Source organism: Macadamia integrifolia, chromosome 11 (genome assembly GCF_013358625.1).
Source record: "Macadamia integrifolia cultivar HAES 741 chromosome 11, SCU_Mint_v3, whole genome shotgun sequence".
Taxonomy (NCBI): Eukaryota; Viridiplantae; Streptophyta; class Magnoliopsida; order Proteales; family Proteaceae; genus Macadamia; species Macadamia integrifolia.
This window is the reverse complement of record NC_056567.1, coordinates 16563576-16586718: the sequence shown is the minus strand read 5'-3', so window position 1 is coordinate 16586718 and position 23143 is coordinate 16563576. Positions and strand designations below refer to the sequence as shown.

General features: G+C 39.9%; 1 protein-coding gene across 6 annotated transcripts in view; it reads left to right on the top strand.

Moving 5' to 3' along the window:
- LOC122093638 (alpha,alpha-trehalose-phosphate synthase [UDP-forming] 1-like) overlaps nt 1-23143 on the top strand; it is a 135921-nt gene that overhangs the window by 13902 nt on the left and 98876 nt on the right. For 3 of the 6 annotated variants that reach the window (XM_042664002.1, XM_042664004.1, XM_042664000.1), the window contains 7 exons: nt 585-1044; nt 1319-1416; nt 1584-1972; nt 3287-3401; nt 3576-3677; nt 15433-15583; nt 16823-16911. In XM_042664002.1, coding sequence (XP_042519936.1) covers nt 663-1044; nt 1319-1416; nt 1584-1972; nt 3287-3401; nt 3576-3677; nt 15433-15583; nt 16823-16911 — 1326 coding nt within the window. In that variant the 5' untranslated portion in view covers nt 585-662. Of the gene's footprint in view, nt 1-347; nt 459-584; nt 1045-1318; nt 1417-1583; nt 1973-3286; nt 3402-3575; nt 3678-15432; nt 15584-16822; nt 16912-23143 lie in introns of all 6 variants that reach the window. The other 3 variants (XM_042664003.1, XM_042664001.1, XM_042664005.1) reach the window with 3 other exon arrangements.

Sequence of the window (23143 nt, the reverse complement as noted above, 5' to 3'; positions counted from 1 at the left end):
GATAATTTCACAGTTTTTTGTGGAACTCGTTTGAGAGTTGATAGGGATCCAAATTTAAGTTCTTGGGTTGTTACATGATTCTGTGCTCTCCCTCCCCGCTTCTTTTTCTTTTGTCATCTTTTACCGTTTCGTGAGTGTCGTGCTCTTCAGACTTGAACGAGCAGAAAGCCAGATATTCAAGCTTATACAGAAAATTTGATCTGGATTGTACTTATTTTTGCTTGTTCCACCCTTCAGTTAAACCTCTTTCTCTGTGTGTCTCTGAGTGTTTATTTAAAAGTTTTTGTTCTCTCTTATATTCACCAATCTACAGAGTTATTGATTTTTCTAGGATTCTTTGACTGCAGTAGAAAGGTATTTACTAGTCAGTTACTGAAAGAGGAGGAATAGTACAATGTCTCTCTGAATCCAAGTAAGAGGAGGAATAGTACAATGTCTCTCTGAATCCAAGTGGCTTAGTAAGAAAGATTCAGACGAAACCTTGGATGTGGAACTTTGTTAATAGGGTTTCTTTGATAAGTATTTATACCTTCTTAAGGTACATGCTACTTGGTGGTGACTTGTTGTGGTTTTAATACATGCAGGCAAAGTAATCACTGTTGAGTAGGAATAAATTATAGGCCGTGAAGTTGGTGCAGCGGGCTGGACTACAGGTTGAGCGTATGCCTGGGAACAAGTGCAATTGTAATTCTGCCATCCCCACAACTAGAGTGGAAAGACTCTTGAGACAACGAGAACTAAGGAAAATTAACAGGACACATTGGCCAAATGAGGAATCAGGTGATGTTAGCAAGGAGTGTGAGATACTAGAGCATGAATTGAGCCTGAAAGATAGTAACTGGGGAATTACCAATGAAGAAGAGTTCCTGGATGCGAGTGCAGCAGCAAAAGCGCTCCGTGAGGGATGTGAAAGGCAGGGCAGCCGGCCTCCGAAACAACGACTTTTGGTGGTGGCTAACAGGTTGCCAGTATCCGCAGTTAGGAAGGGTGAGGACTCATGGTCATTGGAGATGAGTGCAGGTGGTCTAGTCAGTGCCCTTCTGGGTAAGTGTTATCTAACACTTTGTTCAATGCCATTTCACTGAATAAATTGTTTATATAATTTTTGAACTTTTTTCCACTGGTTTCTTTTCATTAGAACCCCTATCTTTCCCAATGCAGTGATAGCAATAATTGCTTTACACACTTCAATGCAGTACTGTTTTACATACTATACCAGTATCATATTTTATGGGTATATATTTATCTTTTTCTCGTGTGCATGTAGATTTATCTAATAGGAAATAAAGTTAAGGTGCCCTGGAAAATTTTCCTGCAGGTGTGAAAGATTTTGAGGCCAAATGGATTGGTTGGGCTGGTGTGAACGTACCAGATGAGGTTGGGCAGAGGGCACTTACTAAAGCACTGGCTGAGAAGGTATTCCTGGTTTCATATTTTAACTTATCCATGATCATAACTTTTTAAATATGGTGAACTGTAATTCCAACATTTCAACTAGCATGAGTTAATTTTGTGGTTTTTTGTTTCACATAGATCTACAGTTAATCCCCTCACCCTGCTGAAGTCTGTTCGGTTGAATGCAGAGGTGCATCCCTGTTTTCCTTGATGAAGAGATAGTTCATCAATATTATAATGGCTACTGCAACAATATCTTGTGGCCTCTTTTCCATTACCTTGGACTTCCACAAGAAGATCGCTTAGCTACCACTCGTAGTTTCCAGTCTCAGTTTGATGCATATAAGAGGGCCAATGAAATGTTTGCTCATGTGGTAAATGAGCATTATGAAGAGGGTGATGTTGTTTGGTGCCATGATTATCATCTGATGTTTCTTCCTAAATGCCTAAAGGAGCATAACATCAACATGAAAGTTGGGTGGTTTCTCCACACACCCTTCCCTTCATCAGAGATTCATAGGACGCTGCCATCTCGATCAGAGTTGCTAAAATCTGTTCTTGCTGCGGATTTAGTTGGGTGAGTTTAGTTATATTTTCTTATGTTTGGAAGCCCATTTGCTACCTTTCACTCCGACTTCAGTTGTTCTCTTGTAAAATAAAAGTCATGCGATGGGATTTTTATGGCTGGATGTTTTGCATCTTAGGAAGCTGCTTGGGTATGTCCATGTCTAAATACTATATGTTTGATCCTAACTGTGTTTTGATTCTTGCTCTCTCAAACCAATTTTTGTGTTACACCACATGGATGTCTATTTTAGAATTTTCGTTATAAAAAATGTTGATGCTGGCAGCATTCTCAAGGTCCAGATTTTTGGGAACCGAAGATTTAATTTGTGCTTCAACTTTGTTGCAACTAGCATCAAAGATGAGATTTTAGAAGGTTAGGACTTTCTAAAACTTCAAGTCTCAATTGTACTTTAATCTTTTTTGCTTGTGAGCAACTGGGAATTTTCATGGTTGGAATATGATGTATTGAACTTTCAGTTGATATTTTATCCTCATATGACACCAGAAATTAAGAAGAATTATAGGGTTGAGCACACTACAGTTTCCATTGTGTTTCAGATTTAATGCTGTTGAATTGATTTTGTATATTGAAATCATAATTTGAAATTGGTCGAGAGACCGAACCGACGATTTATCTCGGTTTCGACCATACTCAGAATTAAACCACTAGTGATTTGACAAGTTTACAAGGTTTCAGTGGAAATGGTCAAATTTCGCTTGAAATTGTTAAAATTGTGTAATGCTTTACAATTCTATGGTTCTTCATTCTCATTGCATATTTCAATAATTTTTATTGAATTCTGTTTGTTATTAGACTAAATTATCTATGCAAGGGAAAGGATACTGTAGGCTCTGGCGTACACTAGCAAACCAGGGTCCAAAGCTAAACTACTACTTTGGGTTTTTTTTTTTTCCAATCTAGTGATTCAAACATGTGTTAACATGCTTAAATAGGCACTAAAAGAAGTTTTAGGGCAAAATTCCATCATTTGGCCACCAAAATGGCCATTTTGAGTTAACATGTGAAATGGACCAAATTTTGATTCATTTCGCATATTTTGATGGTATATTTCATTTTTGACCAAAATTTCAACCCTGGTTAACATCGAAATTTGGAACCATGGTTGAAGTATCAATTTCAAACCTTTGAGGAGACATGGCTTCTCTTAAATCATCATGAACTCATTCATTGTACAAATAATATTTTTGGAGAATCCTGTAGCCTGGGCTTGGTAATTGTTTCTTTTTATTTAAATGTTTTAACATTAAGCTTAAGGACTCAGGATTTCTCAGGATTTTAACCACTGTATACTCAATTTTTCAGTTTCCATACATATGATTATGCCAGGCACTTTGTCAGTGCTTGTACTCGCATTCTCGGGCTTGAGGGTACACCTGAAGGAGTAGAGGATCAAGGGAGGCTTACACGGGTGGCTGCTGTACGTATTAGCAGTTTATTTGATCAGTTTGTTTCCTGTATGTACAGAATTTATGAAGGAATTAGATATATGTTTTGTTATTATCCCTTGTAATTAAAGTTTTCAGGATTTCATGGTTTTTAACGTGAACCATCTATCTTTTACTTTCTAATTTATATACACATTTGAATTCAGTTTCCTATTGGGATAGATTCTGAAAGATTTATTCGAGCTCTCGAACTTCCACAAGTCCAGGATCACATCAGGGAATTGAAAGAAAGATTTTCTGGCCGAAAGGTGCAATTTTTTAAAATTCCCTTCTCTTGTCATTGTGCATTGATATTTAGTAGAGTAAACTATTGTTGTTAGAGATGCATTTGATGAATTAGGAGAAACCTAAATCTCACTTACATTCAACATCAATGTCGAACTGTCAACCTCATATAGATAAGGAAACTTAAATCTAGTTCATTCTCTCGGTTTGATTTAGATGAAAAAAACCAAAGTTTATATCATTGGGAAATGCTGGATAGGTGTTATACCCAATGTATCATTGAGAGGTTTGGGTGGGGGGTGAATCAATGATGACTAAAAAGATGCCTTTCAACTTGCCTCAGGTGCACATTCATCAGTCAATACCTGAAAGCAACTAGCAAACCACAAACACAAAGCTATATGTGGTTTGGCAGTTGTCCTACATCCATGATGCAAATGACTGCTTGAGCTACAACTCAAATCTGACCTAGGCATGATGCACAATACAGTAGTTCGACTGCACCCGCAATCAAGAGAGCACCAAACTCCAATTCGTATTGCACCCATGACACAGGATCACCGGACCCTAGATTTGTGTAGTAGTCACTACACGGGTGCACCAACCCCCTCACAAAGTTAAACACAACAGCCACTGCGTTTTGAGCTACAAACCCAACTATGCCTGTCACGCACCCACTCAACGGTGCTTACAATGAATCAACAGTAAGCAAGGTTTACAATGAAAAAGACATAAAATCAGGAATAAACCCCCTCCGACTTCTATTTCTTCTACCAGTCACCACCTTCTCAGACAAGTTGTGACATTTCAAGGACAGTATGGCAGCAACTTCTAGTCAGAGCAAAGAAGATCTCAAATCACAAATAGCAGCAGCATATGAACAGCAACACTAGTCTAAGTTTCAATTCAAATATCACCATGCACAGTAATATCTCTAATGATCATCCACATGACCGTTCCTCAGATATGAGCACCAATATGGAAGGTACTTTTTTACTCCTTCAGATATGAAAAATATAGTGGCAGTGGCAATCTTCTTAAATTCAGAAATTCAGATCAACACAGTGACTGCAGCCATTGATGTAGGTAAGGGGGTCAAACGAACAAGTTTTGGGGCCCTTTTTCAGGCCTGGTTATTTGGGACCAGGCTGGCCATCGAATCAGATCATTCCTGGACCAGGTCTGGCCCTGATTTGGTCCAACGAGTCAGCCCAGATTTGGGACGAGATTTGGTTTCCATTCTTGGTCCTTCAGCCCAGCACAACAGAGCATTATCTCCCCATCGAGCAACATATTTTATCAGCCCCGATTTGTGCAATAAGATCTTCTAGAAGCCATCCAGCTGTCCTCAATTTTGGAAAGAAAGAATCTTCAAGAGAGGACTCCAACAGCCATTGAATTATAACAATATAGCCTGGGATTAGTTTCCTTTTTTGTCATCAGTTTGTTAGTTCTAATTTGTTCTTTCTTAGTTATCAAGTTAGAAGTCAAATTTGAAGATTTTATTTCAGTTTTTGGTTTCCTAATTTAGATCCTTCTTTAAGATCAGTTTTGTAATCCTATATTAGAGGCCCATCGATTGTAATGAAGAGGACAGATTGAATTAATGAATTTTGAGTGATAGCTCGTCGCTAAAAAGCTGTTATTTGAGAGGTGAGATGTCTAAAACTTTGAGAGGTGAGATGCCCAAAACCTAGTTCTTATCCCCCCTTCTCAACCCCTCCATCGGTTCTCTCTTCTTCCTTTTGTTTTTCTGTTATTCAGTTGAAGATTTTTAAGAGTTTGTTGAGGCTTTTACAATACACAACCACTTGAAGTGCTGCTGCTGTGTTGAAGAACAGAATAGTCTACGAGAGCTTAGGAAGTGGGTTTTCTGGGCAGGAATCAAGTGACCAGATCTCAACAACCCTTGACCAGTTTAATCCCATCTTCTGGGGTTCTTGTTCAGCACCCCAAAGGGGTCACTTGACCAAGAGAAGGGCCCCCACAGAGGTTGTTACAACTGATTCTTGGACAGACTCAGAAGTTTTTTTTTTTTTTTTTTTTAATCCCAAATCAAGAACCATGAGATCTCCACATCTGTTGGGCATCTAAGGGCCAGCTTCTGGGAATCTATTGGTCTCCCTAGGGGACTCCTTCGACCAGCCTTTCAGGCTTTCAGCCCCACCTGGGCCCCCACCTGCAACTGCAGGGTTTCTTCCTACAGTCCAGAATACCTTATTTTCTGGGTTCAACATCGCTGCTGTGTTCTTGCGCCTGTGTTCATTACTGTGGACCATAATTGGAGATTCTATTGGTCTGATGTAGTGCCTCACTTGACCAGGTATTCTAGCCGATTGGGTCTCTACTTTGTCAGTAAATGGATATTCAGCTATGTTTTCCAGGTTTGAGTAGGTACAATTGTTGATCAGATTTGACCTAATTTTATGAGTTTGGTTTGGAGTGCTTAATTAACTGGGAATGTTTACCTAGTGTAAACCAACCAACATCAGCCATCCTCTTTTTAACACCCATGGCAGCAACTCTTCAATTCTCTCTCTAATTTCTTAATCTGCTGTTGTATCCCAGTTGCAGAAACATACTAAAGCGCAGCATGCCTTTGAGCTCTCGGGTTCTCATACTTTCTTAGTTCTGTCACTCCCTTTTCTTTCTCCTTTCAGATCTCACAAAGTCTGCAAATTTATGGAAGAGATCTCTAGTACTGCCTTTTATATTGCATGGATTATAAGAAGAGGATGGCAGCAAAGCTATCCATATGTGTGAGTGAAAGAGAGAGAAAACTCAGCAACTGAGTTCTTATATTGAACTCCAAGGAGTTCTGTAATCTCAGCCTCTAGTTGCCAAATAGAAGTTGAACCCCTTGGCCTTGCTGTAACACTGATATTACATGTAAGAAGCCGAACTCCAGCATGTAATAAACTTCTCAGGCTTTCTTTCTTTCTCTCCTTCAACGAGTCAAAATCTCCTACTTCATCTCATCTTTGCATGCACAAAAGAATAACTGGAGTTCTTGGGCTCTGTGAAGCAAACTAATATTGCATGAAATTCCAGCAATTTATTTTGATTCATTTTGGACAGCAGCAAGAGATGGAGTTTTCTTTATGATTTCCTTGTTGTAATCTCAATATCGCATGTAGGCAACTCAGCAGTAGCTTCTTTCTTATCTCTTGCTTGATTTAAAATTGCAACAACATTATCAAACCGAGATAGGAATCCTGTATTCCATGCACAAGAGGTTTCCTGGTGGTCTGGAACTACTTGTATACTTCATTTTTAATTTAAAAAAATCCCTGCTGCCCACACAAAAGAGACTTAGTAAGCTTGTAACATGACTCCCAGTCTACCTTGAAATTTATTGTAAGAATCCGAAAAGCTGATTTGGATATGGGAAGCACCCAACTCTCACAATCTGATTTCTCATCATATGTTGTCCATACGGAGAGATAAATCCCTTATCTCCTTCAGAAAAAATAAAAATTTTTGGCTGACCAGAGAGTGAACAAGAAGCTGAATCGTATTAGCTAGGATTTTAGCAATGAATTTGTAGAGCAGACTGAAAAGGGAAATGGGTGTGAAGTCCCCCATAGAGTTAGCTCCATCATATTTTGGAACAAGGCAAATGAAAGTTTGATTGATCCCTGAAATCTGGGAGGGGTTGAAGAAGCTATAGATGGCTTGAAAGAGATTAGAGTTGATGATGTCCCAACCGGAGGAAAAGAAGCCCATGCTAAATCCATCAGGGCCAGGGGGCCTTGCTAGAGGAATGAGAGAGGACAGCTTCGGAGATCTCGTCTTCGGAAGGGATGGAATGGAGGAGGGGGAGAAGGTGTGGAGGGATGAATTTATTGAGGAGGTTGGGGGGGGTGGGGGAGAGGAGGGGGGAGGCCAGGGTGGAGGGTTAAATAGATCAGGGAAGTGGGAAGAGGCTTCTAGCTTGATGGCATCAGGGGCGAGAGGAGAGGAGCCATCACGAGCAGAGAGATTGAGAATGGAGTTAGAGTTGACCGGGCTTTGAGAGACCGATGGAAGTAAGCAAAATTGAAGTCACCCAGTTCCAACCACTTGATCTTTGATTTCTGCTTGATAAAATTCTCTTCCTGGGAGATGATAGAAGAGAGTTGGAGGGAGATGTCATGCTCCTCAGAGACGAGAGATGGGTTGTGGATATCCATTTGGAGCCTTCCTTGAATATCGGCAAGGATGGCATGACAATCAAAAACCTGGGAAGAGATGTTTCCAAAAGTGGAGGATTTCCACAGCTTGAGAGTAGCCTTGACATTTTTGAGTTTCCTAGAGAAAGCAATTAAGGGGCAAGTGAAGGCCTAGGCTGGGGTGTCCCAAGCCTCAGCTACAAGAGGAAGGAAGTCAGGGTGGGATGACCACTTGAATGGCTTAGGGGCAAAGGAAAGGTAAGACTGGATAAGGAGATCTAAAGGATTGTGATCCAAGATTCTAGGAGGCTAACAGTAGCATGAGAGGAAGGGAAGGGAGTGAGCCAAGCATCATTAACAAGGATACGGTCAAGTTTGCATGCAATCCGATGATGACCAGCCTGATCATTGTGCCAAGAAAATTTGGCACCAGACCATCGAAGATCATTTACCCAGTATCCTCAAGATAGTCATTGAAGGCATTGATAGAGGAGAGATCAATGGGGGACCCTCCAACTTTCTCATTAGCATACTTGACCACATTGAAATCCCCACCAAGCCCCCAAGGAAGGGATTAGGGAGCTAGCTGGAGGGGAGAGGTATCAGAGGTCATCCCAGAGCGAGTGCAAGAAGCTGCTTGATTGAGGGCATAGATCACGTAGAAGGAGAGGGTGAAGGTGGAGGAAGGGTCAGAAATTGCAAGGTGGATGCATTTGGAGGAGATGGCAGAGGAAGAGATAAGATTAGAGGGGTTCCAAAGCACCCAAATACAACTAAGGGGGGAGTGGGCGTTGCTAGAGATTAGGGACCAAGAGGAGCAATGGATGCAGCAATGCGGGAGGCATTGGCTTCAGAAACCTGAGTTTCGAGAAGGCAACAAAGATCCAAATGTAGGGATTTAACTCGGGAACGAACCTCTCCTTGCTTTGCAATTGAGTTGAGACCACGCACATTCCAGATTGACCACTTAGTCATTTGGAAGGAGATGGGGGGCAACCAATGCTCAGTGGGTTGAGCAAAATGCCTTTCTGGTAAGAGGAGAACTTCTTCTTGAGATTCTTTTGGAGCTCCTTGCTGTTGAGATTCTTGTGAGAACCATTTATCAAAGGGGGGCGGCAGGACCTGATGTTGTTGCAGGAGGCAGATGACCTAATAGACCAACAGAGGGGAGGCAGTTGGGGATCGTATCAGGGTCAACAGGGGGAGAGCCAAGGCTACTATTGTTGGGGGAGGTTGGAGGAGAGCCCGAATATAGACGCGCCCCTCTCTAAGGGAAGCTTCAAAAGGGGTCACTAGTAAGGACGGGACAAGGAAGGAGGCATTGATCGAGACAAGGGAGAAGCTTCAATGTGGGAGGACCTAAAGGGTAGTTGAAAATGGCCATATGCCTGAGGGGGAGCCTTAGCACAAGAAAATAGGGGTCGGGGGCAACGACCAGTCAGGGGAGGCAGAGGCAGCATGCAGCGAAGTGATGGAGGAACGACATGGCGTAGGCGACAGAGTAGCACTGAATGGCTTGCTTTGCCGTCCAAGGCTGAGGGGAAGCCTCAGCAGGGGCAAACCAGAGCAGAGGCCTGACGACGTGGCAGGAGCTGGGCTGGAAGAGATAGAGAGGACCAATGATAGCAGGTTGATGTAGGTGAGAATGGAAAGGGGCTGAGGGGAAGCCTCCGTCGACGAGATGGGAGAACCGTTGGTTATGTTGAAGAAGACAGCCGAAAGTAATAGTCGGGAGCGGCAACATGAGTGTTAAAGAGTTGCTAGAGGGCAGATGCTAAGTAACCAAGGGGGCCAGAGAAGTTGGCGGGTAGGATATTGTGAAAGCAGCAGTGGATCCAAAGAGGGGAGGCCGAATTGATGCAGGTGTGGAAGAGGCCTCAGTCGGGGAAATGGGCCGAGATCCAAGACCTAAGAGGTGGAGGGGTGGGCAGGTAAGATTGGTCGTTTTTGGTGTGATGGCTGAAAACGTTGCATGATAGGCAGATTAGGGGCAACCATTCATAAATGATATTTTGGGTGAAAGAATGACCATCGTCGAGAACACGCACAAAAGATAGATGTATAGCATTTGTAGAAATCTTAACACATCCGAGCGTAGGAGAGGTGTTTGAGGGCCTTGGTGCATGCATCCGAGAACAAGGGGTTGCTGATGGTTGAGACGATCAGGCTGAGGCTTCTTTGCCCTAGAAGTGCAGAGGAAGATCTGGGAGCACTACGTAAAGGGGGGCAGACTGCAGGTCGATCTTGTGAAGCCAGGAGAATTGGTTCAATTGGTGGAGAAGAATTGGTTTTTCCCAATCTTATAAGGACCTCCTTTGAGGATTTGGACCGATCTTCATTATGGGAGAACTTGAAAATAAAGACACCGTTGGCAAGGAGGAAGAAGTCCAATGATCCACGAATTCTCCATTGTTTGGAGAGGGAGGATTTGACAAGGGGAAAGGGGGGGTCTGCTACATAGGAATGGCCAAAAAGGCAGAGTTTCCATTTGGCAATATTTGGGTCAAAGAGACCAGGAGTACAGAGGAAACCTTTTTGTAATCAAGGAAAGAGGGGGGGATGGAGTGAAGAGGAAGACTAGGGGAAGGGTAGGAGAAGGAGGAAGGGAAGAGGAGTCCCAATGTTGATTAGGAGTAGGAGGGGTGAGGGCCAAAGAGGGAGGAGGAAGAGGTAACGAGGGGTTGAGAGGAGAGCGGAGAGGCTGAGGGTGTGGGGAGGAGGGGTGGGGAGGGGTTGAAGTGAAGAGGGAGACTAGGGGAAGGGTAGGAGGAAGGGAAGAGGGAGTCCCAATGTTAATTAGGAGTAGGAGGGGAGAGGGTTGAAGAGGGAGGAGGAAGAGGTAACGAGGGGTTGACAGGAGAGCGGAGAGGCTGGGGGGAGGGAGGGGTGGGGAGGGGTTTCCGGTGGAGGAAACCACCGGAAGGTGGTCCGACATAAGGGGGTTCAAGCTAACATGGGTTTAGGCTAACGAGATAGGGCAAACGAATAAAAAGTAAAATTAATAGAAATGTACCATCAATACCAAATTTGCACATTTACACGCTATTTTTTTTATGAAAGGAAATGGTATGGGGGCCAATGGAGGGAGATGAGTACATCCCCAAGGATTTGATCACTGTTTGTTTTTATTGTGGAATAACCTAGGGTGAAGGGTCTGAAGCTTACTTACACAGGGTACGAAGTCAAAGTACCATTTTGGGTTTGATTTTAAAAACCTGATGTTTCCACTGTGTATAGAAGGCCTAAAATAGGGTAAAGGCAAGTTTCGGGGGCTACGAAGACCATATTTCCACCGAGACCAATCACCCATCGAGACCAATCACCGAGTCGACCAGGAAAAAATGCATGTGACACAAAAGAATTTGGCAAGGTGTCTCCACAAAAAATACAAGTACTAGGGGTTGGAGAGATCGATGAGGGTGTGCAAACTTTGAAATAACCTAGAGGGGGGTGAGTAGGTTATGCTAGTGAAATTTAATCTTTTCAAAATAATATCCCTAAGTGTTATTGCAAATTAAAATGTTGTGGAATAAATAAAATAAACACAATCACACAACATCAAGATGTATAGTGGTTCGACTCAATTCGAGTTTAGTCCACTCCGTACAAGAATGCTCTTGTAAAATATTCCATTAGTTCTCCCTTTCAGTACAGTCGGTAGGGAAGCAAACCTTTACAATATTTTTACGGATAAAAGTATCTTTACAAATCCCCTTTACAGGCAGAGGCGCCTTTACAATCTCCTTTATAGGTAGAGAGACACGTTACAATCTCCTTTAAGGTAGAGATACACCTTACACTCTTTTAAGGATAAGAGGATCCTTACAATCTCTTTAGGATGAGAGGGTCCTTACTTAAGTCTAAGTACAATCTAGACTTAATGTAAAATAGAAAATGGAGAAGTGGAATAAAAGAGGATTACCTCCGGTGTGGTGCAAATGAGATATGCAATGATAGAATGCATTTGTGAAGTCTTCTTAATGCTTATAATGTAAATGCCAAGATGTAGATGAAGACTTGTAGATAGGCTTGAGTTTCTCTTGAATGTAAAATGAAGAACTTGAATTTAAGAGATGGTGTAGACCAATTCTCACTTCTAATGCTCAGATAATGCTTCTCCAAAGTTGAGGTTAATTGTTAATTAATGAGTAGCATTAGAGGTATTTATAGGTGAGCTTAAGAGAGCATTTTGAGCGGCAAATCAGGCTCTAACGGTTATATTCTAGATCTACCGATTGACCGCCGTCGGTAGCCGGTTGAACGGAAAGAGCCGTTAGGGTCAAAATATAGCCGTTGGAGCACTTCCAGGCAATCATTGGTCGACCGGGACTTACAGTCGGTCAACTGGCTATGGTCTTGAATAGTGCTGACCGCCAAGTAGCCAACACGACATATTCTATTTTGACATAATGCTGTCATATTGACCAGTTGTCAGTGTTTTGACCATACCATTTTGGTCTGATCTCGTATTGACCTGAAATCAGTTGCGTTGGACTCATGACTCGATTTCCTACAACTTTCATGAAGGCTTCATCTCCTGATACTGACTCATTACCCAAAATGCCCTTGAGTCAGGTCAATGTGGTTTTAACAGAATTTCACTAGAACATATTTTTCCTTATATGTTCCTAACCACTTATGGACTTTCATACTTGGTCAAAGTATGTCCTAAGGTCATTCTAGCATGGTGTTATGCAATGCATGAGGTGCGTGCACGTATATATATGGAAGTTTACAGATTACATATAAATAACCGTTCTATCCTAGAGGTCTTCTCCACTGAACCTTGAAGTCTTTATCTTCACTTCCACTCTTGGCACTTCTTCTTCCATTCGTCTTGTTTGCAATTCATGTCTTGACATCTTGAAGCTTGAATTCTTCTGATACCTTCTTCAAGTATTGATACCAACTTGTTGATACTCCTAATTTGATGACTTCAATCTTCATTTCTTCTTTTCTTTCATCAAATTTGATCTTTGATATGAAGTCTCTACAAAATAATACTTGAAGGCAAATTGTGAAATTCCTTCATATGTTTGTTATCATCAAAACCAACTATAGAAGTGTGGGCATATCCCTAACAAACTTTAATCCCACATCGTCTTGTGAGAGATTGCTGGGCTAGTTGATAACATTTAGCCTCCTTAACATGGCACAACGCGTTTTAAAGCCTTAAGACAATCGGTCAAAGAAAATAATATTGTGCCAAGGTTAATGGGGCCGGGGAGTTACAGATGGTGTCAGAGTAGACCCTGACAGCAAGTGAGGCTACAACGGGGACGTTGTGCCCAAAGGGGGGAAGAATGTGACATCCAAGAATACGGCAAGTACTAGACCAGTTTGTGAGATCGGTGAAGGTGTGCAAACTTTAGTCCCACATCGCCTAGGGAGAGATTACTGGGCTAGTTGATAACATGTAACCTCTTTAACATGGCATAACGCGTTTTAAAAAAGAGGACAATATTGTGCCACGATTAATGGGGCCGGGCCGATACACAACATCTTGACGAGTTCTCGCCAGATCTCTCTTTTTTGGTTAAGCGAGACTAGGGGCGAGATGAGATCGTACCTTGCTATGGTTGTAATTGCTTGGTTCTATTTATAATGAATAAATTAATGGAGGGAGGCTGCCAAGTTCAATCGACTGCTCCTATCCTTGTAGTCTCTCTTATCTGCTTCTCCCTCAATTTCTCTTTCTCTCTCTCTCTCTCTTGCAGTTACTGGTTACAGATCTTGGGTTTGTCACGCTGACAATCCTTATCTCAAGTCAGCTTGCTTCTGTACTGTATCACTTCTCAAGGCCATGCTTATGAGTTTCTGTTATGGTATGTGAACTGTCTTAAATCACATCAAAGAATTTGTTAACTCATCGAGCAATTCTGTCCACTCATACATGATTCAACGAAAGATACAACTTGCTGACTTTATGAACCTTAAAACCTGCTGCCATATAATTGAACCAAATAATTCCACAAGTCCTCAGAATGTGGCTGAACCATATTATTGAACCAAGTGGTGCATGAACTATACAGCTAGGCTGAGCCTATATTAAAAAAACTGCTGAAACCCTATGACTGAACCATAAGTGACTCAACAATATAATTTGGCAAGTGACTCTGACAATATTATTGGTTGAACCCAAATATATATATATATATATATACACCGAGCCAAGTTAACAACTATTCAACCAATCATTAACTTGGCTCATCAACTGAACTAGCATTAGCTCGTGTTGACAACAGTTACAGTACGCTGCTCAACACTTGATAACAATAGGTTTAATCCAAGGTTTTAAGTATGCTTCAATAGTTACCGATAGGTATCGTATCTTTAAGGTACCGAGACGTATCATATCTTTAAGATACCGATACAGTACTTATTAATTAAAAAAAGTGTATTGCACTGTATCAATTGATACAAGCTGATATGGGTCAATATGGCTCATACTAATCGACCCACTTGATACTTGCATTAGAGACACATTGCTTCATTTTTAATCATTTTATTGTGCGCATGTGTGGTCTCTGCACAACATCATCTTGGTTGCACCATTGCTAGAGACTACTTTAAACTCTTGAGTTTGAACCAGTCCGCAACTCTCTATAGTAGTAGACTATTAATACATGTAAAAAACCTCATCATTTATACATAATCAATTGAATACAATTTGCTCATCTTACTTTGTTCTCCTTTTTATATATGATATATTTTACAATTTACATATTGGTTATTTATAGTGTTTTATGCTTTAAAGCTGTATTTTTCATGCATCCTTTGCATTTCTATGTATCTTTAGCATATCTTGCATCTCTCCGATATGATACGATACATCTCTTAAAATCACCCTTTTGATATGATACTTGATGCCTATTCTTAAATTCTTGTTTAAATCACTTGACATATTAACTAATCTATTCAGATGGTACTTTAGTGTTATAAGCAGTGGAAAATAAACAAAATGCAACATTTCTTGTGAGCGTGTCTTGTGGACATCGCCAGAAATTGGTCTCTGTCCCATGTCTGCCCTTCCAAAGTAAAAACATTAACTTGGGAACAAAGATGACTCCTTTTTCAAAAGCAGGTGTCCCAACAGAAAGTGTCACTTAGCCATGAAAACATTTCTATGTCCTTAATGGTATTTATCTTAAAATATCTCATTTGGTGTGTAGTCTGCAAAACTGATCTAGGTTTTTATTCCATCCGCTAATTGCCTTTTATTCTTTTAACCAATTGTTGTTATGATGTTGTTTTCATTTCATGGTTTTTTCCCCCTAAAATCTTGAACTTCATCCTTAATTGTTCAATTACTTTTATTTAACATACTTCTAGATTATGCTTCAAGGATCATTCTAATACTTGGCCATGGTATGTCAAATTGATGCAAGCATAACAACTTGAGGAGTATGATACAGGTAGTGTTTATATTTCAATGGAATATCTGTTGTCAGCTTCAATCGTTTTCTTTTACGTTATTATTTGCACTTCTTTTCATATGTTAAATATATGCAGCCCCTCTTGTGTGATGCAACTTAGGCGATTAATTTCTATCAGTTACTTGACAGGAGAAAATTATTTTTATTCTCTTTTCCTATTTTGTCTGCTTATTTTAATTTATTATGCACAGGTTATGTTAGGTGTTGACCGTCTTGATATGATTAAAGGAATTCCACAAAAGATATTGGCATTTGAAAAATTCCTTGAAGAAAATGCAACTTGGCGTGAAAAAGTAGTTTTACTTCAAATTGCTGTGCCTACAAGGACAGATGTTCCAGAGTGTATGCACTTTCAATATGCTTAACCTTTTTTAATTTTTAATTTTTAATTTATTTTTTATATATATAATTTTAAAAACTGGTAGTTAGGCCCCTAGGAGAGTTGAACTCATGATAGTTATCAAGGCATCACCTTGGCATCTAGGCAGTTTGCCTGGGTCCTAGGCGACTGTCGCCTTATTGCACTGTATGTCACCTTATATTTTTGGACTTTTTTTGTGCCAAATTCATTGATCTTATATTTGTTATTTCATTTACTTAAGATATTATTCATAAATAAGCAAGTACCTCCCTATTTGAATCCAATAAAAATAGTTCAAAAATTAAATTCTAAAAGGATAAAAAGTCAACCACCCCAGTTCAAGAACAAAAACTGGATTTTTGGTTTTAGGGGTGATTTTCAACTTTCAAATGCTGTGTTTTTTTTTTTAAATCATGTTGGTTGGAAAACAAAACATCTTAGGGCGGCCCGTTTGATAAGTCACGTTTTTAGAAGTCGATAGTAACCAATGAAAGAATGACCACAAGTCGTTTCTAGAAACGGCGTTTCTTGAACCATAAATAAGTAAAAATTTCTATTTCTATTTCTGAAAATAAGTGAAACGGAACAGTTTTATCAAACGCTTTTTACTCCGTTTCTGCTGTTTCTGGAAACAGAAACGGCAGAAACGTGTTTCTTGAAACGTTATCAAATGGGCCCTTAGGTTAAGGGCACTGTTAAAGATTAGAGACTCCTGTTGGTTGGCATGCTACAAATTGACTCCCATGAACATTTGATCCTTGGCCACACGTATGGAACCTTAAAGGAGAAGAACTTTAACGGTAATCTTAGCCAATGTGCATAGGTTTAAATAAGCACAAGTACGATGACTTAAAGAGAAAACAATATGCAGGCTTAAGACCATGAAAGTTGGGTCCTTGGACAAATCTCTTATTCTTTCTCTCCCCTTCGCTTTTCTTTGTTCGCTCTTTAAAAATATGTTGATGTGGGTTTAGTGTGTTTTTAGCTATGATTTTATTTTTATTTTTATTTATTTATTTATTTTTTTTTGTGCATGCATAATTACTCTTATTCTTTGTGCTAGGTATATCTTTTCATTGGTAGTAGAAAATGATCATGAGCTTCATTAATTCAGCAATGGTGTTCCTTTCTAGACAGTCTCAGAATTGTTATCACCTAGACAACAGATCTAGTATCGGTTATTTTTTATTATTTGATTTTCTATATTTCTTGGTTAACAGATCAAAAACTCACAAGCCAAGTTCATGAAATTGTTGGGCGCATTAATGGCAGATTCGGTAGTTTGACAGCTGTTCCCATACATCACCTGGTCTGTTATCATCATTGTTACTTGGCATTTTCCTCATTTTGTACATTTCCAAATGGTAGTTGGTAGTGAAATGCTTTGCTGAGTAGTTTGAAAAAAAGGGAATGATTGGTGGCCTTCTTGAGTTATCATAATGCAGGAAGCCTTTCCATACATAAAGTAAATATATTGGGAATTCCAACAATATCATAGATGCAATGACATTTTGGTGTAGGACAGGTTTGGGGGACCTGATCTAATAAAAGTGAAGGATTAAGTGAATTCGGGTTTGGGATGGTATACTAAGACAAAACTAACAACATACATGTAGAAAATCAGTTCTAACAGGAGCCATAACTGATGAAAAATTTCAATTACAAGCAAAAAATTCATTCTAGGCTTTGTAGAAATTTAATTGAGATGCATGATTGGCCAGTACCTGCCTTTGCTGTCCTGCGAGTGGAGTGTTGTGATCAAATGCTAAGTCACTACCAACTCCAAAGACTGTCCTTAGTGCCTTCTTGCTGTTAATTGATGAACACTCATGCTGCAGAGAATGGGAGAAAATCTCGCAAATTCCAACATCTTTCATTGTCGTCCATCCTGAAATAGTAGTCTAAAATCCACCCACCCCCAACACACACACAGAGAGAGAATAACTGCCATAACTGCTTCCTAATAATTACTTCTCCATCAATAACTTCCTAATAATTACGTAAGAATTTTGACATCAAATAAAATATAATACAGAAAAACAAAACAAACTACACATAAGTAAACAAAAAATATCTGCTTCCTGCAATAACTGCAATTCCTGCAACTCCCTAATAACTACTTTTCCTGCAATAACTGCTTCCTAATAATTACTTCTCCATCAGTAACTTCCTAATAATTACGTAAGAATTTTGACACCAAATAAAATATAATACAGCAAAACAAAACAAAAACTACACATAAGTAAACAAAAAATTTTCATCCACAGAAATTACTTAGGGACATCTAGTCACAATGAAGTGATGTGTGTGTACACCTGTGTCTCTGATATGTCTTAAATTCCGAAGTGATTCCTCATCAATTCTCCTAGGTTGCAAAAACTCACCTCCGGTGAAAATAGACTTCGATATTTCTCTTGCAATTCTGGATTAAGATGCTCGTCCTCTGTGATACATGTGCAATTGGTATTAGGTCCGTCTGTCCACTTGACAAGGAACTTGTGATATCCCCTACACGAGTAGACAGAATCTACTCATCTGAAATGTCTTGTACTTCTTTTGCTCTCTTCTTCTTGGCATACCTGGTAATGGCGGTTAGAGGTATAGAACTTGAAAATGTTCGAATGTTAGTTGGGTTTGGCCTAGAATTAGGAACTGATCCATGTGAGAAAGATGTGGTAGGTGTGGGTGTGGTCTGGGTAGTTGATGAAGAAGGCTCAAAGGGGCTTAGGATGGTGACTGATCCTTTGTAAGGTGTTAAACAAGTTGATATGGACCCTTTGTACGGTGGGGGTAAAAGGGACATGTATCTCTCAAGGTAGCTTGGTTATTATTAAGTCATTCTCAAGTCCACGGTGATGTTAGGAGTTATATTATGTTATGACTTTATTTTCTTTCTTAATTGGGATATTATTCTGTTTCCTAATTAGAATTGAATCCTAGGACTTTGTTTCCTATTTTCCTTGTAAGCTGCTGATGATATAAATAAAGGCAAGGGGAGACTGCAGGTCATGGTTCTGTGAACTCTGCAGTCTTGGTTGTTCTTCTTCTCCTCCTTGTGTAACTACTGGTTTATTATATCTGATCATGTCACATGGTATCAGAACTATAATAAACCAATGGTTGATCCTCTTTAAGTTGTGGTTGAGTGGTGTATCAAGGTTGTCCTACTGGCTGCAGCAGCAGTGCTGCCTAACTATGTTTATTGTCCTAATTTCCGGATGCATTAAAGAGAAACTAGGACCTATTTTGATCTACCTGCTACTGTTATGAAGATTTGTTGACTCATGAAGTATGTTCCTAAGGTTTTCTGAGTTGCGGCTTCAGAATCTGGAGTTTTCTCTCAAGGTTATCAAGATATTATATAGTTTTCTATCCAGCCATCTATCATTAATGATTTTTTGAGGTGTGATTAAAGCTCTCTGAAGGAGCACTCAATAGCAAATTCAGATCTTTCTGTTGGTCTGATCTTCTGCATTCCGGATTCTCCCACCAGGTTGCGGTAATGTTTATGGGTTAAAAATCAGAACTCTTATTTCTGGAATTACTTGTGATCCATTCTTCCGATCGTACTTATATTTTGAGGGCTTCTTGTACCTGTCTGGATGGAGACTCGATTCAATTTTCAGCCTGTTGTGGTGGTCTGATTGATTGCTTCTGGTTTTCTCCACTTACTCTGCTTATGCTCTGTTTTCGGAGACTTTTTTCCGACCTAAAGTTTCCATCATAGCACCTGATCTGGTTACTTGATCACCATACACCTATGGGGTTTCATTCTCCACTTCAAGTACTTGATTCGACCACTATTGCAAGCCATTCTGCCCTGCTATCTGTGGGTATTGATTTATCACCCATTAATGCTGCTGGAAGTGCTCTGTTTTTAGATCTTCTGCTGCTGATTTGGATTTACTGCTGCCGGATACTGCATCTCCTCTAGATCAGTAATTTTTCACTTATTTGTGCTATGATTTGATAATCCTTGGTCCGAGTATATTAATCTTGTTACTGCTATGACTGCTGGTTCCTATTGCTTGTTTCCTGATTATAGATGGCTGAAATTAAGCCTTCCGCTGATAATGTACAAATTCAGATTACCTGCTCATGATGAATGTGTGCATGAGAACTCTACTATTAAAATTTGTCTGTGGAACAATGTTGAACCATCCATTGCTGCTAATGCGATGTTTCTTACCCTTGCCAAAGGTGTTTGGGAAGATTTACTAGAGTTTCTCACAAGAGAAAAATATTTCCCATACTTAGGATTTTTATGAAAGAATGTTCAACTTCAATTAGTGAGACAAATCACCGAATGTTTGTTCTAGTGTATATAAAGGGAATTTTGAAGAACTCTATTTACATCATGTCACACCCCACTCCCAACACTAGGGTACCAGCGGTGTGAATAGGATGCTTACTTGTCTTATGCCTCTCCCATGATTTCTGATATTAGTATCTTAACCGTCAAAATCACACAGTACCCACAACCAACTAAATAATTGCAGCGGAATCCGAGTATAATATAGCGGAATCATGTAATCAAGTTGGGGAAAACAACTAATGTTAATATATTACATAACAAAAGTTTATTTTTGTCACAACTATCAAAACATACATATAATAACCTAAAAAGTATACCATCCAAAAATACGGTATCAGGATGACAACAAACCACTCGGCTCACGGTACCGCATACGCATAGGTATCATAAGCACAGTCGGGATCGTGCTCCTCAGCTTCTGGTGTCCACAGTCACCAGCTCTATACTCGGCATGGTTTAAGATCTCGCTCTTGCCCCCCATCTCACTAATCCAAAAAAGAGAGATCTCGTCGAGATCATGTATTTTTTCGCGGTCAACTCAGTGGTTGGTCTCGATGGTCATATGGTATTTGTAATCCCTGAAGCTAGGTATTTACCCTATTTTAGGACTTCTAAACACAATGAAAACATTAGTTTTTTAAAAATCAAACTTAAAATGGTACTTTGACTTCGTACCCTATCTAAGTAAGTCTTCGGCTCTTCGGACCCTAGGCTAGGATGTTCTATTCCACAATCCACAATCCATAGTCCACATTCCACAACAACACATGAAGGATTAAAGTATCGGTATCGGTCGCTGTATCGGTCGGCCAAAATTTAGATATGAATCGGAGGGTATCGTATCGTTTCGTATTGAAGATACGCTAAGATACGCTAAAAATACACATAAATGGATAGGAAGCATTTTCTTAAACACTTTTGCATAAAGAATTTGTTAAAAAAAGTTATTGATAATATGTATTATGCATAAACACTAAATTGAGGGTATTGCACTAAGAATTCAAGGTTTGTAGTTGTCCCATAAATGTAAAATCCTTGTTCCCAACCTTGATTTCTACTTTAGTTAGAGAGAAATATGGTTGGTAGCAACTTTGGAACAAAAACCCCTCAAAAAATCGTATTTTTCTGAAAAATTACCCATCTTGGCCATTATATGATTGTAGCGCACTGTATCGGTACATATCGATACTCACCGATACGTACTGATCGATACATACCGATACTCACCGATACATTCTGATACTCACCGATATGTTCCGATCGATACACACTGATACTCACCGATATGTATCGATAAATATAGAAACGTACATTTCACCTCGATTTATATTTTTCATAAAGTCGTATCAGTGCATATCGTATCGTATCGATGTGTATCGGTGGTGTATTGATGCATATCGGTATGTATCGTAAGATATATATATTGATACAAACAGATTTTAAAAATTCCATGTATCGTATCGGCCGGCTAAATTTAAGATACGTATCGGAGGGTTTCGTATCGGTATCGGAGATACTTTAAACCATGACCAAGGATTAAAGTATCGGTATCTGTTGCCGTATCAGTCTGCCAAAAGATACGTATCGGAGGGTATCGTATCGGAGGTAAGCTAAGATACGCTAAAGATACACATAAATGGATAGGAAACACATTTTTATACACTTTTGCATAAAAAAACAGTTAAAAAAAACTATATATAACATGTAGAATGCATAAACACTAAAATAGAGAGTATTACACTGATAGACAAGTATTAAATGTTTAAAATGATGAGGTTTCTTACAGTTTTTTCTTTTCTCATTGCCATTGCTACTGTGATGAGTGCCATGAGGAGTGTCGTGGAGGTTCAGATCCTTGGCTATGACCTTCTTGAATAGGAGCAACTAAGTTGATGTTCTGCACTTGTTGAATATAGGCACAATATTTACCCCAGTTGAAATATGTATGGTAGTGGATCTCCCATTCATTGTAGAATCTTCTGTACTGTTCTGGAGTGGCCAATGTTTGTCCTGCATAAGTCCCATATCCATAGCCTGAAGAAGCACTTGAAGATACATGGTGTCCATGTCTGAGTGAGGAACCAACGTGATCTGAACTTTTGTACTGCTCTGGATTGGCAAATAATTGTCCTACATAAGTCCCATATCCATAGCCTGAAGATGCACTTGAAGATACATGGTGTCCATTTTCGGATGAGGAACCAACGGGATCTGAACTAATGCTCATTGACTCCATGGTACTCATCAACGCATCAATAGCACTCAGATTGTGGGATCGCCTACCCCTTCGACTATAAGACTTTGATTGTGTGTGAGCACCATGATGACTATCTTGGGTTGCATGTGTAAATGCAGTCTCCTCTATAAAATGTACAGGTACATAAGTTTGGCCACCACCACTACAACTACCACTACCACTACCACCACCACCACCACTACCACCACCACCATCGCCACCTCCACCACCACTGCCACCACCATCATCATTGTCATTGTCATCGTCATCGTCATCGTCATCCTTGTTTTGATCATCATCATCACTATCTGGTTGAGTTACACTATATGTAGCACCTGATCTCGTCCTCCTGATATCGTCATCATCGGAGCTATCACTATCCTCTTGTATACCTGATGGTGCTAAGGTTTCATCATCACCAATATTTTTAAAATCTTCATTTATATCTCTAATGAGGTCCTCTATAATGGGATCAGGTGTGGTTTCTCGTCGATCTTTAGATAATCTGTCCATCACCAAAACCTTTTCAGTGTCCTCAAACCATCCCCTAACTGGATCTTCCTTAGTATGTGGGTGATGTCAATTGGGTTGACATCAATATCATCCCCTGATTTCTCCAATTCTAAGTATTTCATCTTCAATTTCATGTTGTAGTGCACATGCACTAGCTTTTCCAACTTCTCATAACGCAGATGATTCCGAGGTTTGGTGTGTATCAATCCGAACGTACTCCAGTTATGTTTGCAGCCACTTAAGGATGCCGTGCATGATAGTATTTTCATTGCGATTGGCCTCAAGTTTGGAGCGCTCCATCTATGGTTTAGCCACCAATCAGCTGTACAAAGATAATTGCAACATTAGGAGTTTGAAATAAATTTGAAATATAAGGATAGCTGATTAAAGCTAAATTACTAGGGCGTTGTGTTCCTCTAGCATAGATGGCTAAATGATCAGCAAACCCACGAGTGGCCTCTTGGAAGTACTTCACAT